At 41.7% G+C, this 16,007-nt stretch overlaps 1 protein-coding gene across 2 annotated transcripts in view; it reads left to right on the top strand.

Annotated features, from left to right (window-relative positions):
* Positions 1 to 16,007, top strand: part of LOC140202835 (E3 ubiquitin-protein ligase pellino homolog 2) — a 147,248-nt gene that overhangs the window by 98,776 nt on the left and 32,465 nt on the right. For both annotated transcript variants that reach the window (XM_072268275.1, XM_072268283.1), the window contains exon 3: positions 34 to 163. In XM_072268275.1, coding sequence (XP_072124376.1) covers positions 34 to 163 — 130 coding nt within the window. The remainder of the gene's footprint in view (positions 1 to 33; positions 164 to 16,007) is intronic.

Below are 16,007 nucleotides of genomic sequence, written 5' to 3'. Positions count from 1 at the left end.
GTAGTTTATATGTAACACCTGTTTCATTCACAGATACAACGGTTCTCTTCCAAATGGAGACAGGGGCCGCAGGAAAAGCAGATTTGCACTTTTTAAACGATCAAGAGCTAATGGAGTCAAGCCCAGTACAGTGCATGTTATTTCCACTCCCCAGGCTTCTAAGGTATGTGGTTAGGTGGATTGGTTGAAATATACTGTAGTTATTTAAAATGTAGTAGTAGGCTGCATTTTAATTATTAACTTATTTCTTCCCCCCTAAGTTATATTTCCTTCTGCTGACTTAAACATTTTTCAGATACTAGAAATTAGTTTGTGAAGCATTGCATTTTTTGAATGCTGAATTATATGAGTTTTGGTCCTGATGCTGGGGTTTAACCTGAAACACCAACGATTCCTTTCCTTTGACAGATGCTACTTAACTGAACAGTTCTTTCAGCAGATTGTTTGTTGCTCTACATTTCATTGTTTGCAATCTCATATCTCTCATTTGAACTACTATGTTTTTAAAAATGTTAATCATAGGAACATTGTTATTCTGTTCATGTTGGAAACAGTAGCCAGGAATCCATCAGATGATGATTGTATGTTCTTAGATCCTATCTTTCAAAGCATGCAGGGAACCACTTTCTTACCTCTAGCTTTTGGAAAATCAATATAATTAAAAGTTAGGTCTTTCCTATGTTAGTGGCTATAGAAATCTGCATCGGTGCCTAGATTGTCTCCTAATATAGGTCATGGTCACTGTCATAATGAACTTTCTAGCCTTTAGGTAATTTTAAACTGAATGACTAGTCTCAGCTAAGTATCATAGTTGGATGCACTCTGCTGCATTGAAGAGGCAACTGAAGCTGAATGTTCACTTTCCCTCGAGCAGAGACTTATTTCCGGTGCCACGTGCTAGTCAATATAGGAAAAGGACAAGTGCCTGGTTGAAGAGATGGTGCAGAAGGAAGGTCTTTAGAATTCTGGATCACTGTTACCATTCGTAGGGAAGTTGGAACCTGTAAAAGCCAGATTATATATGAACTGCATTTGGTCCAACATCCTTGCGGTTTTAGAGGTGGGGGGTTTCATAGTGTTGTTGGGGAGGCTTTAAAATAATATGGCAGGGGATTGATATACAGAGTACGAGTGTATTTTGGGATGAGACAAATATAGAAAGAAAAATAATTCAATTTAGTAGGCACACGAGAAGAATGTGAGGCTGAGCCGTATCTATTTCAACACAAGGAGCCTAACAAGTATGACAGATGAATTGTTCCTAAGCTCCACCTGTATGGCTTCTTGCTTCAGTAGTATGTGACATGGATAGCAATCCTGTGATCACCACCCTGGTCTTTTAATTAAACACCTCACTCCCTAAACTCACTTTGCAGGAGCTCATTATTCCTACTACTAGATATAAAACATATTTGTATACTATAGAGGACACCATATGACTGCCACTTTATGGTGTTCTCTGTTGTAAGTTGGAGGAAGTCCATTTTAACCTGGAAAATCTGTGTGGGTCCCTGGAAAATGAAAGGGTATTTGTCATAGAGCAATGCAGCACAAAAGAAGGCCCATCAGTCCAATGTATCCATGCTGATCAAGATGCCCATTAAGCTGGTTCCATTTGCCTGCATTTGGCCAATGTTCTTCTAAACCAATGATTCCCAAACTTTTTTGGGTTTCTGCCCCCTTGGCTCTCAGACCATTTCCCCAGCATCCCCCTTTCCTTTTCTGGCCATTACATAAAAACGGTAAAGAATTTTGATTTGCAGTACACAGTGAAAGAAAATAGGGACTGCAAATTCAAAGCAATGACAAATAATTGCAAATATTATTCAAGCATATTTAAAACTACAAATACATTTATTTATCTTATTTAATTACAGTAAAGACAATTTTCATTAACGATTCTAGAGTATCCATTAGTAGTTCAACTATTTACTGCTGCATTGCTTTTACACCTTTGAATGAGATGGATGGGTTTGGTGCAGTGATATCAGCCTCTCAGCATTAGGCTGAATGTCACTCAGAAGGAGTCTTAGATCCTCATGTTCAGTGATTTGCAGTTTGTTTCATTGCTTTGAAAGAAGTTGGGCGACTGCACTGAAGCTGTACTCCACTAAATATGATGTTGAAAAGGCAATGAAGTACATCTAGACCCTTTTCAGTGCAGTCGCAGGGTAGCGTTCAAAGATTTTCTTTCTGTAAGCAAAAGTCTTGATATGATTTTTTCGATCTGTGGCTTTAGCTCAAAGTAATTTTGTAGCGAGATCAATTCTTCCATTCTCCTGTTAATTCCTTATTTATAAGTGTTCAGGAATGGATTTATTACCCTTTCTGGAATTTGGGTCAAGAGAAGATCCTGAAATCTCTCTGACATGTCTTTATGCGCCACACCCAGGTGGGCACAATATACTGGAAGATTGTCATCTGGTATTCTTTTTTCACTTCCAACTCAGGCTGGAAATTGGAAAAGATCATGTTGGCCAATGTTGCACTTAAATAGGATTAACATGGACAGAAATGTGGAGATGACTGATTTGACTTTGATAAGTATCTCACCATTTCCTTGCAAATGAAAATTGATTTCATTAAACCTTGAATAATTCTGACAAATAAGCAATATCATGCTTGATATTCTTAAGTTGATTACTGAATGAAGCAGTTGAGTCTTCAAAGAATTTTAAAGCGTCTCAGGCTGTTTCATTTTGAGAGCGATCTGATTTCTGATTTTATTTACTGCTGTGATAACAGAATTTAATCATTTGTGCAGCCAATCACTTTGGTTTTTTACAACAAGATGTCTGTGAACTACACAGTTAGGTACAGGTTTTTTTCAAGAAAGTAATGAGTCCATGGTGGCGCCTTGTCATTGATGGTGCCCCATCTGTTGCACCAGCAAGAATCTTGGTGAGTGAAATCTAAGTCTCTTTGAAAAATTGTTCAACAACCCAAAATATTGATTGAGTATTTATTTATAGTCCCCTTGAAATAAGTCTTGAACCATGCTTTCATCTGTTATGAAGTGAACATAACTAAGAAGCAAAGATTTGTTCCTCGGCAAAGTTGATTCATCCAATTGCAGAACAAATTCTTTTGTCCTAAGTACAGGTGTCCCCCGCTTTTTGAACGTTTGCTTTACGAAACCTCACTGTTACGAAAGACCTACATTAGTACCCTGTTTTCGCTTTCAGAAGGTGTTTACACTGTTACGAAAAAAAATTCAGCGCGCGATAAAAGGCAGCGCGCCCCGAGCAGCCGCTCTCCCCCAGATTCGGAACTACTTTGCTTTAACACGTGCCTGTGAGCAGTCGTTTGCAAGATGAGTTCTATGGTATCGGAAAAGCCTGAAAGAGCTCGAAAGGGTGTTACACTTACGGTAAAACTAGACATAATTAAGCGTTTTGATCGTGGTGAACGAAGTAAGGACAACGTGAGTTTGGCTTGTGGAAGCTGACGAACATGATGTTGAAGAGGTTTTGGTATCCCATGACCAAGAACTGATAGATGAAGAGCTGATGCAATTGGAAGAGAAAAGGATAACAATCGAAACCGAATGAGTAATGGTAAAGTACGACTTTAATCTTGAAAGGGTATGTCAGTTTAGGGGATATTTGCAGGATGGTTTGAGTCCTTATTAAAGAACTGTGTGATAGAAAAATGCGCGAGGCTCAGCAGTCAAGCAAGCCTTCCACATCAGCCACAGCAGATGACGAACCTCGACCTTCGACATCGAGGCGGGCAGAGATAGAAGAAGATGAGCTGCCTGCTCTAATGGAAACAGGCGACGAGATGACACCCCAGTGTCCCACCACTCCAACCCCCAGGCCACGGGCAGATACCGATTCGCGGAGAATGCAAAGGTAGCCGGGAGGCACACAGCACATCTTTAAGAAAAAAGCCGAAATAAACATGCTAATTAATTAGGAGCCGCTGACACGTAATTGTCGGCCCAGATCAGAGACGACGCAATCGGAAATCGGCACTGATCTGGGCCGACAATTACGGGCGACACCTAATTAATTAGCCTGTTTGTTTCGGCTTTTTTCTTAAAGATGTGCTGTGTACCTCCTGGCTACCGCTGGACCCCTGCGTTCTTCACGGCAATGTATCGCTCAGCGGCCCGGAGGGTGGGGGGCCACTGCACCACCCCAGCCTGCGACAAGTCTAACACACCATCATCAGTGTGCTTGGCGCTGTCTTCCCGATTCCCGTAAGTGATACTACACTGTACATACATTATTTCTACTTTATATAGGCTGTGTATTTTTACGTGTTATTTGGTATGATTTGGCAGCTTCATAGCTTAAAGGTTACCGGAGAGCGCTTGCGCCGTGTTTTTGCCGAGAGCGCTTGCATGAAATTTTCTGCCAACGGCGCTTGTGTGCGATTTTTGCTACGGAGAGCAGTGCAGTAATGATTGTGGAAAAGTATTTCTACTTTATATAGGCTGTGTATTTATCATATCATTCCTGCTTTTACTATGTGTTACTGTTATTTTAGGTTTTATGTGTTGTTTGGCATAATTTAGTAGGTTATTTTTGGGTCTGCGAATGCTCACAAAATTTTCCCACATAAATAAATGGTAATTGCTTCTTCGCTTTATGACATTTCAGCTTATGAACCATTTCACAGGAATGCTTTACCTTCGGATGGCGGGGTAAACCTGTATACTGTACGATGTGCCTTCTACATTCTCAGACATTTCATCTATTCACCTTTGAACAGAATTGTCATTGAGTGGAATCATTTTAATTATTTGGTCTGGTGACTTGTGCAAAACTGTACTCAGAACTTCTACTGGCAGAATCAGTTCTTCTCCAATTGTACAGGGCTTTCCGGATTTAACAAAGAGCAATGAAATGTATAAAGCATGTAAACCATTACTGTTTTGTTGTGTAGTGCTGGCAAAGCAGAGTCTTAGAGAACAGTGGGTTAACAAGAGGTGAGGTGATTATGAAATCATTGTAATTAATTATGAGGCACTGAGATTAAATGCTTATAATAAGTGATTCATTTCTTAAATTAAGACTGTAATCCCTCAGCTACTACCCCTTGCTACCAAGTACTCCCCACTGCTCTCTTTATCTCTTTCATCCACTTAGAAGCTTTCACTGCCCGGGGGGTATTATCACCCACATGGGGAACCACCTTTCTAAGCGTTTCCAATCCATGTACCTGACCATGTGTCTTTTAAATGTCGTTATACTATGGTTGCAATGAGGGCTAATATGAGAAAGGGAACAAATAGAGAGTGAAGGGAGAAAATGGATGCCAAGGAAAGAATAGTTTTTTAAAAATTCTAAAATATGAGTAAGGTGGGGAGGTGTTGTTGAGGGGAAGATGTGTCTGGTAATAGCATGTTAGTGAAAGTTTCAGAAATTATGGTGGATGATCTGGTGAATATAGAGGCGGACATGGGGGAATATGTGGACAAAGAGAACTTTCTCCTTGTTCAGTTTGGGGAGAGAGGAGATGAGTGCAGATATATAGGAAATGGAACAAGCATGGTTATAAGCCTCGTCGGCTATGAGGGACAACAAATGGTAGTTAAGGAAAACCTGTCAAATGCACTAATGGAATCAGGTTTATTATCAGTGATATCTATCAATAAAACTCAGTAATATTTATTTTCTTATTCTCAGCATTATTCATTTATTTTTGTATTTGCATAGTTTCGTGTTCTTTTGCATGTTGGTCATTTGTCAGTCTTTGTTTATGTGTAGTTTTTCTTTGATTCTATTATGTTTGTTCAACTGTGAATGCCTGCAAGAAAATGAATTCATGCACCCAGAGTAGAGGTAACACCTGGCCTCATTGAGGGAAAAGATGAACAGCTTCAGGTGTCTGGGCATCAACATCTCAGAGGATCTATCTTTGGCACAATACATTGAAGCAATCATGAAGAAGGCATGTCAGCACTTCTACTTCATTAGGAGTGTGAGAAGATTTGACATGTCACCGAAGGCTTGTTAATATCATAGATGTACACTGGAAAGCATTCTGACAGGTTGAATCAATGTGTGACATCAAGGGTCCAATGCACAGGCTGAAGAGAGACTGCAGAGCATTGTAGGCTCAGCCAACTCCATCACAAATTCAACCCTCCCAGCATCAAGTAGCTAGTATCCATCATTAAAGACCCACACCATCTGGAATATATCCTCTTCTGTTGACCATCAGAGAGGAGATACTAAGCCAGTGGGCCCACACTTAATTCTCACCTTTTCCTTCAATGAGGACCAGTATGTTTTCTCTTGACCTCCTCTTCCTGTAGTCCACAGTCAATTCCTTGGTCTTGCTGATGTTGAATGTGAGGCTGTTATGACGCAACTCAGTCATCCAATCTATCTCACTCCTGTTTGCCTCCTTGTCACCATCTAGATTTTGTCAACAGCAATGATGTCATCATCATGATTGTGTCACGGTGGCATTGTCAGAATTGGTATGGTGGAGACTGGAAGAATAGAATGAAGCCCTTAGAAGCAGCAGAGTGAGAGGGAGTGTAGTCAGGATAGCTATAGGACTCAAGGGGTTTGCAGTAAATGAAGGTAGTTCCTGGGTTATAAAGATTTTGTTCTTGAAAACGGATTCTTTCATAAGTCAGAAACAAATAATTTCATGAGAGTTGATTAACATGGATGTCGTTACCTATTGCCTTCCTCTGTGTGATTACGTGGTACTGAATCAGAATGTCCCATACCCAATGGCAAGTTTCAAAGGTCTTAAAGTATCAACGGGTGTTGCGTTAGTTTGAGTGAAGTATTTTACAAGTGTCGATAGAAGAGAGAGAATACATTGTCAGTTTCTAAGTCATATTTCTTCAATGGTCCTCTTAAGGATGCAATCTGATTACTGTAGGGGTGTTACATGATATCATTTTTTGAAGACTGGTTGTGTTTTGAATTAAATAACTGCTACTCTTATTTCATAGTCTGTGAAGCTTTTCTGTAACTAACTTTCCTATCTTGAAAAGTTGTTTCAATGAGATTTACAGGAAGATGTTGTTTCCAGCTTGGCACTGCTGCCTGTCACACCTCCAACGGTGCCCTTAGGTCAGCTGCAGGGTCATCAGCAGCTAGAGACCACCGCTCATTGATGCTTCACTCCTTTAACCATGGTACATCTCCTGGTAGTGGAGCAGCAGCAGGTACATCTCCCTGCCACCCCTGCACCTTTCAAAGGGGTTAGTCGGTCCCGCAGTTTCTGTCCTTCTGCCTTAGCCATAGCCAAAAGCTGCCCTTTTCTGCCTCTTCAGCCAGTTTCTGGTGGCCCTCCTGAGCCTCACTGCCATATCCCAGAATAGCTTTGTCGTTGATGCACCGATGAAGCCGTGGTATCCTACCTGATGGTCCTCCAGCCAGTTTCCTTACTCTCAGCTGCCAGGTCTGAGTACTTCAACCTCTTCTGCTTGTGGGCAGCCTCCACTCTTTCCTCCCATGGGTTAGTTAACTCAATGAGGACGACTAACTTGGTGTCCATGCGTCACAGTACTCTCTCCAGGTGAAGAGATGTGGTGGCGATTTCCGTGGGGAAATGTAGCTCTCTGCTGAGATCTGTCCTCTTGTTCCACTCATTTAAAAAAATTATGGGAGAATTTGGGTAAAGGCAGATTTCCGTGAGCTTCATCTTCCATTACTTAGGAGGTCCTGTTTGCTAAGCTATTCCCCAGAATATTAATCAAAACTTGTGAAAGAAAAGGGAAAAGTTGGATCACGTGAAAGTGAAAGGAAAGTGGAAATTAATAGCAATGATGATGAAACCTTTAAATATTGTTTGGGAGCAAAATGCAGCATGTAAACAATCATCTGTGTATTGGAAAATGATATGAGGAGGTTTCTGACAAGTTTTGAAACAAAGAATGGTCCATACTGTCTCTACCTTTCCTGCCTTTCTCTGTAACTTTGTGCTGTTTTATTCTGATATTTACCGGTTTCTATAACTTGAAAGATAAAATTTGTTTCTTCAGAGATATTGTCTGCCTTGCTAAATATTTCCAGCATTTTCTGTTTTATCTTGGTAATTATATCCCAATATGCCAACGCGTGTAACATTGTGTTTATAACATTTTCAGTAGCTTTTACAGAGAATGTAGAGAATAAAATGTTAACAGTCATATCATATAGATGCAGGGTGGAGAGTATTATGACCGGTTGCATCACAGCGTGGTGTGGAAACACCAATGCCCAGTAATGGAAAAGTCTACAAAAATGATGGGTACAGCCAAGTCCATCACAAGCAATGCCCTCCCTATTATTGAGCACATTTACAAGGAGCACTACCACGGGAGAGCAGCATCAGTCATCAAGGAATCCCATCATCCAGGCCATACTCTCTTCTCATTACTACCATTGGGCAGGAGGTATAGGAGCTCTAGGTCTCACACCATCACATGGCTATTATCCTTCAACCATGATAACTACAATCACTTTAATGATGAACTGACTTCACAACTTATAGACTCCCTTTCAGGGACTGTACAGCTCATGTTATCAGTATTATTATTTTTTTTTACTTTTTTTGCATTTATTGTTGGCATGATTTGTCCTCTTTTGCACATTGAATGTTTGTCAGTATAGTTTTTCATTAACACTTTTGTATTTCTGTAAGTTCCTTTAAGTCCCTGCAAGAAAATGAATCTCAAGGGCAGTATATGGTGACATATATGTACTTCGACAATAAACTTACTTTGAACTTTGAATTTTGAAATTGCTGATTCTACATCTAATGAGTAGGACTGCAACAGTGCACTTGGAGGAATACTGGCTTCTGAATTTCTGTTTTACGTCACACTGCAGCCACTTTCACAAAATAATGAATTCTGAGAGGTTCACCACAATGACAACTGCAAATTCCAAGCTGTTGGTTTTATTGAAGAATACATTTTAAGTGTCAGTAGAGATGCTCCTTCATAGTACTTTAGTTCAATGATGTCTCTTGGGCAATAAGGACTTGTTAACTGCTGTGTTTTCAAATAATGAACTGAGATTTTGTTTATTTTTTTATAGTGAAAACAGTTTCAGTAAATTTGCATCATTGTGAATTTACTGTTAACATAAACAGGTTAAAATATGGGACTCCTTAATTTATTACTTCAAAGTTATGTTTAAGACACTTCCTGCTGATTCGCGTGATTTCTGAAATGTTTCAGAGCAAGTGCAGTTTTTTTTCTGTGTACTGTTTGGCCAAGTAAAGATGTTGGTATCTAGTTTAATAGGAATTATTGATAGTTACTAACTATCAATAGGGACTATTGATAGTTCCTTGAGAACTGCTAGGTGCATTCAGCATGATTTCAGATTCAGAATTACTTATCACATGTACATCAAAACATACAGTGAAATGTGTATGTTAACTACACACCCAAGGTAGTGCTGGGGACATTCTAGCACCAACATAGCATGCCCACAGTGTTCAGCAGAACAACACAAGCAGCTATAATGACACCAACAAAGCAAGCCCATTTATCCCACACACCCACGCAGACAGACCTCCAACCACAGTACAGGACATCTCTATGCCTCCAGTTTTTGGCCTGGGACTCTTAGACTCACAGATGTTGAGCCTCCAACTTTGGACTTTGCTGATCGCTGGGTGCACCCAGCCCTCCAAACCTCTGGTGACCTGGGGGATCATCGATCCTCATGACCCTTTTGGGCTTGCTGGCTTCGGTCTTTGTCTTTCAGGCTGCTTCTTCTGGACTCTGCCAACATCTGTGTATCGACCCTAGGACTCACCAATCATGATCTTCAGGCCTCAACTTCCAGACTCATTTAGACCTCTAGTTCCAGTAGTTTGGCCTATTATCAGTCAACTTAATTGCTTCATGTATGACAGCTACAAAAAGTTCTTGGATCATTTCCTCTACAAAGGCAGTATTTGTTACAAACAGAAATTGCCCACTCAGCAGATCAGGCAGCAGCTTGGAAAATGAAACAGAGTTAACTTTTATTGTCAAAATTCCTACATAAGTTTCATTAAAAAGATAAATTCCATATTGCAGTGAGGTCTGCTTCAGATTTAGTCTCATTATGAGCAGTTGCTGTTTAATAGCTCATAAAGAACACTAGGCTAGTGTTCTAATCTGTTCTCTCAAAGTTTCTGCTGGCATTCTTAATGTCATATTTACTCCAAGGTGAAGTTGCATTTTGTTGTATTTTTCCATCACATAGAACTATCCTTAACTGCAATGTTTTCCTTCCAAAAGACTGTTCTTTTGTTACAATACATTTTCCCCTTCACTTAATGCTGTATTCGCTCTTTCCGGTTGCCACTGACTTGTATCTTTCTTGTCCCATTCCAGTAATGGCCCTGTTCTAATAATAGCAGTACAGGTTTCCCCCGCTATCCGAAGGTAGAGCGTTCCTATGAAACGGTTCGTAAGCTGGAATGTCATAAAGTGAAGAAACAATTACCATTTATTTATGTGGGAAAAATTTGTGAGCGTTCGCAGACCCAAAAAATAACCTACCAAATCATGCCAAATAGCTCATTAAACCTAAAATAACAGTTACATATAGTAAAAGCAGGAATGATATGATAAATGCACAGCCTATATAAAGTAGAAATACATTTCTATAATCATTGCTGCACTGTCCACTGTAGCGAAAATCTCATGCAAGCGCTCTCGGCAGAAACACACTTTCCAGCAACCTTAAAGCTATGAAGCTGCCAAATCATACCAAATAACACATAAAAATACACAGTCTATATAACGTAGAAATAATGTATGTACAGTGTAGTATCACTTACTGGAATCGGGAAGACAGCGCTAAGCACACTGATGATGGTGTGTTAGGCTGAGTCATCGGAGTTTGGGGTGGTGCAGTGGTCCCCAACTTCCAGGCCGCGGACCGATACTGATCTGCGAAGCATGCAGGGGTGCAGCGGTAGCTGGGAGGCACCCAGCACATCTTTAAGAAAAAAGCCGAAATAAACAAGCCAATTAATTAGGTGCCGCCCGGCTCGTAAATGTCGGCCCAGATCAGAGGCGATGCAATCGGCAATTGCCTCTGATCTGGGCCGACATTTATGTGCTGGGCGGCACATAATAAATTAGCTTGTTTATTTTGGCTTTTTTCTTAAAGATGTGCTGCGTGCGTCCCGGCCACCGCTGCACCACTATGTGCTTCACGGCACTGTATTGGTCCGCGGCCCAGAGGTTGGGGTGGTGGGACACTAGGGTGTCATCTCATTGTCGACTGTTTCCATCAGGGCAGGCAGGTCATCTTCTTCTATGTCTGCCTGCCTCAATGTTGAAGGTCAAGGTCCGTTGTCTGCTGTGGCTGATGTGGAAGGCTTGAAAAACGACGTATGCTTGACTGCTTAGCCTTGTGCATTTTTCTATCATACAGTTCTTTGTAAGCACTCAAACCATCCTGCAAATATGCCCTAAACCTACGTACCCTTTCAAAGTTAAAGTCGTACTTTTCTGCAATCATTGCAGCTAAAATCTCACGCAGTTGCTTCACGTTCAGTTCCTGGACGACTTCACTTTCAGTCCGTTCGCTACTGCATTCGGTTTCGATTGTTATCCTTTTCTCTTCCAATTGCATCAGCTCTTCATCTATCAGTTCTTGGTCATGGGATGCCAAAACCTCTTCAACATCATCTTCGTCAGCTTCCACAAGCCAAACTGACTTTGTCCTTACTTCATTCACCACGATCACAACGCTTAATTATGTCTAGTTTTCTGCTAAGTGTAACACCCTTACGAGCTCTTTTGGGCTTTTCCGATACCGCAGAACTCACCTTGCTAACAGATGCTCAAAATAAATCAACATAAAGCACAGATGCTCACAGGCACATGTTTAAGCAATGCTGGCTAGAATGCCGTTCTGGGGGAGGAGCTTTGCTGCTTGGGGCGCGCTGCCTTTTTTCGTAACAGTGAAAACACCTTCTGTTAGCGAAAACAGGTAACTAATGTAGGTCTTTCTTAACAGCAAGGTGTTGTAAAGCGAACGTTCGAAAAGTGGGGGGGCCTGTAATACTAACAAGGGGAAAGAGATGCCATTTAATACATTAGAGATAGATTCTGATAGTTATTTCAAAAGGGAATTGGAGACTTGAAAAGAAAACAATTACAGATCTTGAGAAAAAACAGGCAAGTGAGACAATTGAACTGGTCTTTCAAAGTTAAATGTATATATATGTCACCATATATAGTCCTGAGATTCATTTCTTGTGGGCAATCCCAGTAAATCCAAGGATCTTAATAGAATCAATGAAAGACAGCACCCAAGAGGGCAGACAAACAACCAATGAGCAAAAAACAACAAACTATGCAAATATAAAAGAGCAAAAAATTAATAATAAATAGATAAGCAATAGATAGCAAGAACATGAGATGAAGAGTCCTTGAAGGTGAGTCCATAAGTTTGAGGAAAAGTTCAGTGATGGGCCAAGTGAAGTTGAATGAAGTTATTTCCACTGACTCAACAGCCATGATGGTTAAGGGTAATAACTGTTTCTGAACTTGGTAGTGTGAATCCAAAGGCTCCTGTACCTTCTTCCAGATGGCAGCAGCAAGAAGCGAGCATGACCTGGATGCTGTGGGTCCCTGATGATGGATGCTGCTTTCCTGCAACAGCGCTTCATGTAGTTGTGCTCAATGGAAGGGTGGGCTTTACTCGTGATGGACTGGGATGTACCTACTACTATTTTAAGGAATTTCCATTCAAGCACCATGGAGAATTCGTTCATACTTCCATTCAAGCAACAGGCTGCATCACCATCTGGTATTGGGGGTGGGGAGAGCTACTGCATATCATCAAAGTAAGCTGCAGAGAGTTGTACAATCAGCCAGCTCCATCATGGGCCCTAGCTTGATAGTATCCAAGACATCTTCAAGGAGTAATGCCTCAAAAAGGCAGTGTCCATCATTAGTAGGTTCAATAGGTACATTTAATGTCAGAGAAATGTATACCATATACGTCCTGAAATTCTTTTTCTTCACAAACATCTACGAAAACAGAGTGCCCCAAAGAATGAATGACAGTTAAATGTTAGAACCCCAAAGCCCCCGCCCCAGCTCCCCCCTCGAATGCACAAGGCAATGACTGTTCCTCCCCCACCAGCAAAAAAGCATTGGTGCCCTTCACCGAGCACTCAAGCGTGCAGCAAAGCATCAATAAAGACACACACTTGCAGGACCCCAGAGACTACTCATTCACCCAGTAATTTGACATAGTACAGGCACTCTCTCTCATTAATAAGGGAAAAAGAGATGTCCCTGTTTCGCAGCAAGAGGGGAGACAAAACAAACAACTGGCTGATCTATGGTGTTAAAAGTCTGTTGTGTTGCTTTTTCTGAGCCCTGCACCCAGAGAATCAACCCCGGAAAGACTCAGGTCTCTGGACACAGCCAGCAGCTAGCCCGTTGCTCCTGAAGTTCCATGTTCCCTCGTGAGGCCTCAGTCAGTCTCCAGAACCACGAAAATCTAGCACCCTGAAGGCGCGCTGGTCTTCCAGGCTGTGTCCTTGGGATATCAAAAAGTGGCTGGTCATGAGGCCCTGAGAGCGGGTCCCATTCCTGCAAAGAACTGAAGTCAGAGAGTAACTCCAGGTCAGGGTCTTGAAAAGAACCTTAAAAAGGAAAAAAAGAGATATCAAAGATAGAAATAGAGCTGCTTCAAAGATGCAAGTGAAGGAGTCTCCTTTTAGCACCATCCTGATGGTAACAATGAGAAGAGAACATGTCCAGGGTGGTGGTGGTCTTAAACATTAGAACCTCAAAGCCCCCTTTCCACCCATCTCCCCCCTCCCACGCACAAACAGCAGCAAGGCAACGACTCATTAAGGACACCCCACCACCCTGGACATGCCTTCTTTTCATTGTTACCATTAGGAAGGAGGTACAGAAGCCTGAATGCACACACCTTGCATAGGTACGTTGCAATGAGACAGGGAAAGGATGGTAGGGTACAGGAACCATGGTTTACAAAGGCTATTGAAAATCTAGTCAAGAAGAAAAGAAGAGCTTATGAAAGGTTCAAAAACTAGGTAACGATAGAGATCTAGAAGATTATAAGGCCAGCAGGAAGGAATTTAAGAATGAAATTAGGAGAGCCAGAAGGGGCCATAGGAAGACCTTGGTGGGCAAGATTAAGGAAAACTCCAAGGCATTCTACAAGTATGTGAAGAGCAAGAGGATAAGATGTGAGAGAATTGGACCAATCAAGTGTGACAGTGGAAAAGTGTGCATGGAACCGGAGGAGATAGCAGAGATACATAATGAATACTTTGCTTCAGTATTCACTACGGAAAAGGATCTTGGCGATTGCAGGGATGGCTTACAGCAGATTGAAAAGCTTGAGCATATAGATATTAAGAAAGAGGATCAAGAAAACATCGAGTTGGATAAGTCTCCGGGACTGGATGAGATGTACCCCAGGCTACTGTAGGAGGTGAGGGAGGAGATTGCTAAGCCTCTGGCAATGACCTTTGCATCATCAATGAGGATGGGAGAAGTTCTGGAGGACTGGAGGGTTGCAGATGTAACCTTATTCAAGAAAGGGAGTAGAGATAGCCCAGGAAATTATAGTCCAGTGAGTCTTACTTCAATGGTTGGTAAGTTGATGGAAAAGATGCTGAGAGGCAGGATTTATGAACGTTTGGAGAGGCATAATATGATTAGGAATAATCAGCATGGCTTTGTCAAAGGCAGGTCGTGCCTTACAAGCCTGATTGAATTTTTTGAGGATGTGACTAAACACATTGACGAAGTTAGAGCAGCAGATGTAGTGTTCATGGATTTCAGCAAGACATTTGATAAGGTACCCCATGCAAGGCTTATTGTGAAAATGAGGAGACATGGGATCCAAGGGGACATTGCTTTGTGGATCCAGAATTGGCTTGCTCACAGAAGGCAAAGAGTGATTGTAGACAGGTCATATTCTGCATGGGGGTCGGTGACCAGTGGTGTGCTTCAGGGATCTGTTTTGGAACCCCTTCTCTTCATGATTTTTACAAATGACCTGGATGAGGAACTGGAGGGATGGGTTAGTAAATTTGCTGATGACACAAAGGTTGGGGTTGTTGTGGGTAGTGTGGAGGGCTGTCAGAGATTACAGCACGACATCAATAGGATGCAAAACTGGGCTGAGAAGTGGCAGATGGAGTTCAACCCAGGTAAGTGTGAGGTGGTTCATTTTGTTAGATCAACTATGCTGGAAGAGTGTAGTATTAATGGTAAGACTCTTGGCAGTGTGGAGGATTAGAGGGATCTTGGGGTCCGAGTCATCTGTGGGATTGAGTTTAAGAGCCGAGAGATAATGTTACAGCTATATAGGACCCTGGTCAGACCCCACTTGGAGTACTGTGCTCAGTTCTGGTCACCTCACTACAGGTGGAAACTATAGAAAGGGTGCAGAGGAGATTTACAAAGATGTTGCCTGGATTGGGGAGCATGCCTTATGAGAATAGGTTGAGTAAACTTGGGCTTTTCTCCTTGGAGCAGCGGAGGATGAGAGGTGACCTGATTGAGGTGTAGAAGATAATGAGAGGCTTTGATCATGTTGATAGTCAGAGGCTTTCCCAGGGCTAAAATGGCTAACATGAGAGGGCACAGTTTTAAGGTGCTTGGAAGTAGGTACAGAGGAGATGTCAGGGGTAGGTTTTTTATGCAGAGAGTGGTGAGTGCGTTGAATAGGCTGCCAGCAATGGTGGTGGAGTCAGATATGATAGGGTCTTTTAAGAGATTCCTGGATGAGTACATGGGGTTTAGAAAAATAGAGGGCTATGGGTAACCCTAGGTAATTTCTTAGTAAGTACATGCTCGGTACAGCATTGTGGGCTGAGGGGCCTGTATTGTGCCGTAAGTTTTCTATGTTTCTACACCCAACGATTCTAGATTCTCCTCTGCCATCTGATTTCTGAATGGACATTGAACCCATGAACACCACCTCACTACTTTTTAAGTTAAATTATTTATTCTGATTCAAGGGCATTGGTGTTTCCATACCAAGCTGTTATGCAACCAGTCAATATATTCTCCTCCACATATCTATAGAAGTCTG

Source organism: Mobula birostris, chromosome 1 (assembly GCF_030028105.1).
Source record: "Mobula birostris isolate sMobBir1 chromosome 1, sMobBir1.hap1, whole genome shotgun sequence".
Classification (NCBI taxonomy): domain Eukaryota; kingdom Metazoa; phylum Chordata; class Chondrichthyes; order Myliobatiformes; family Myliobatidae; genus Mobula; species Mobula birostris.
Note: the sequence above shows the minus strand (reverse complement) of the source record. Positions and strands in the feature narration are given on the sequence as shown.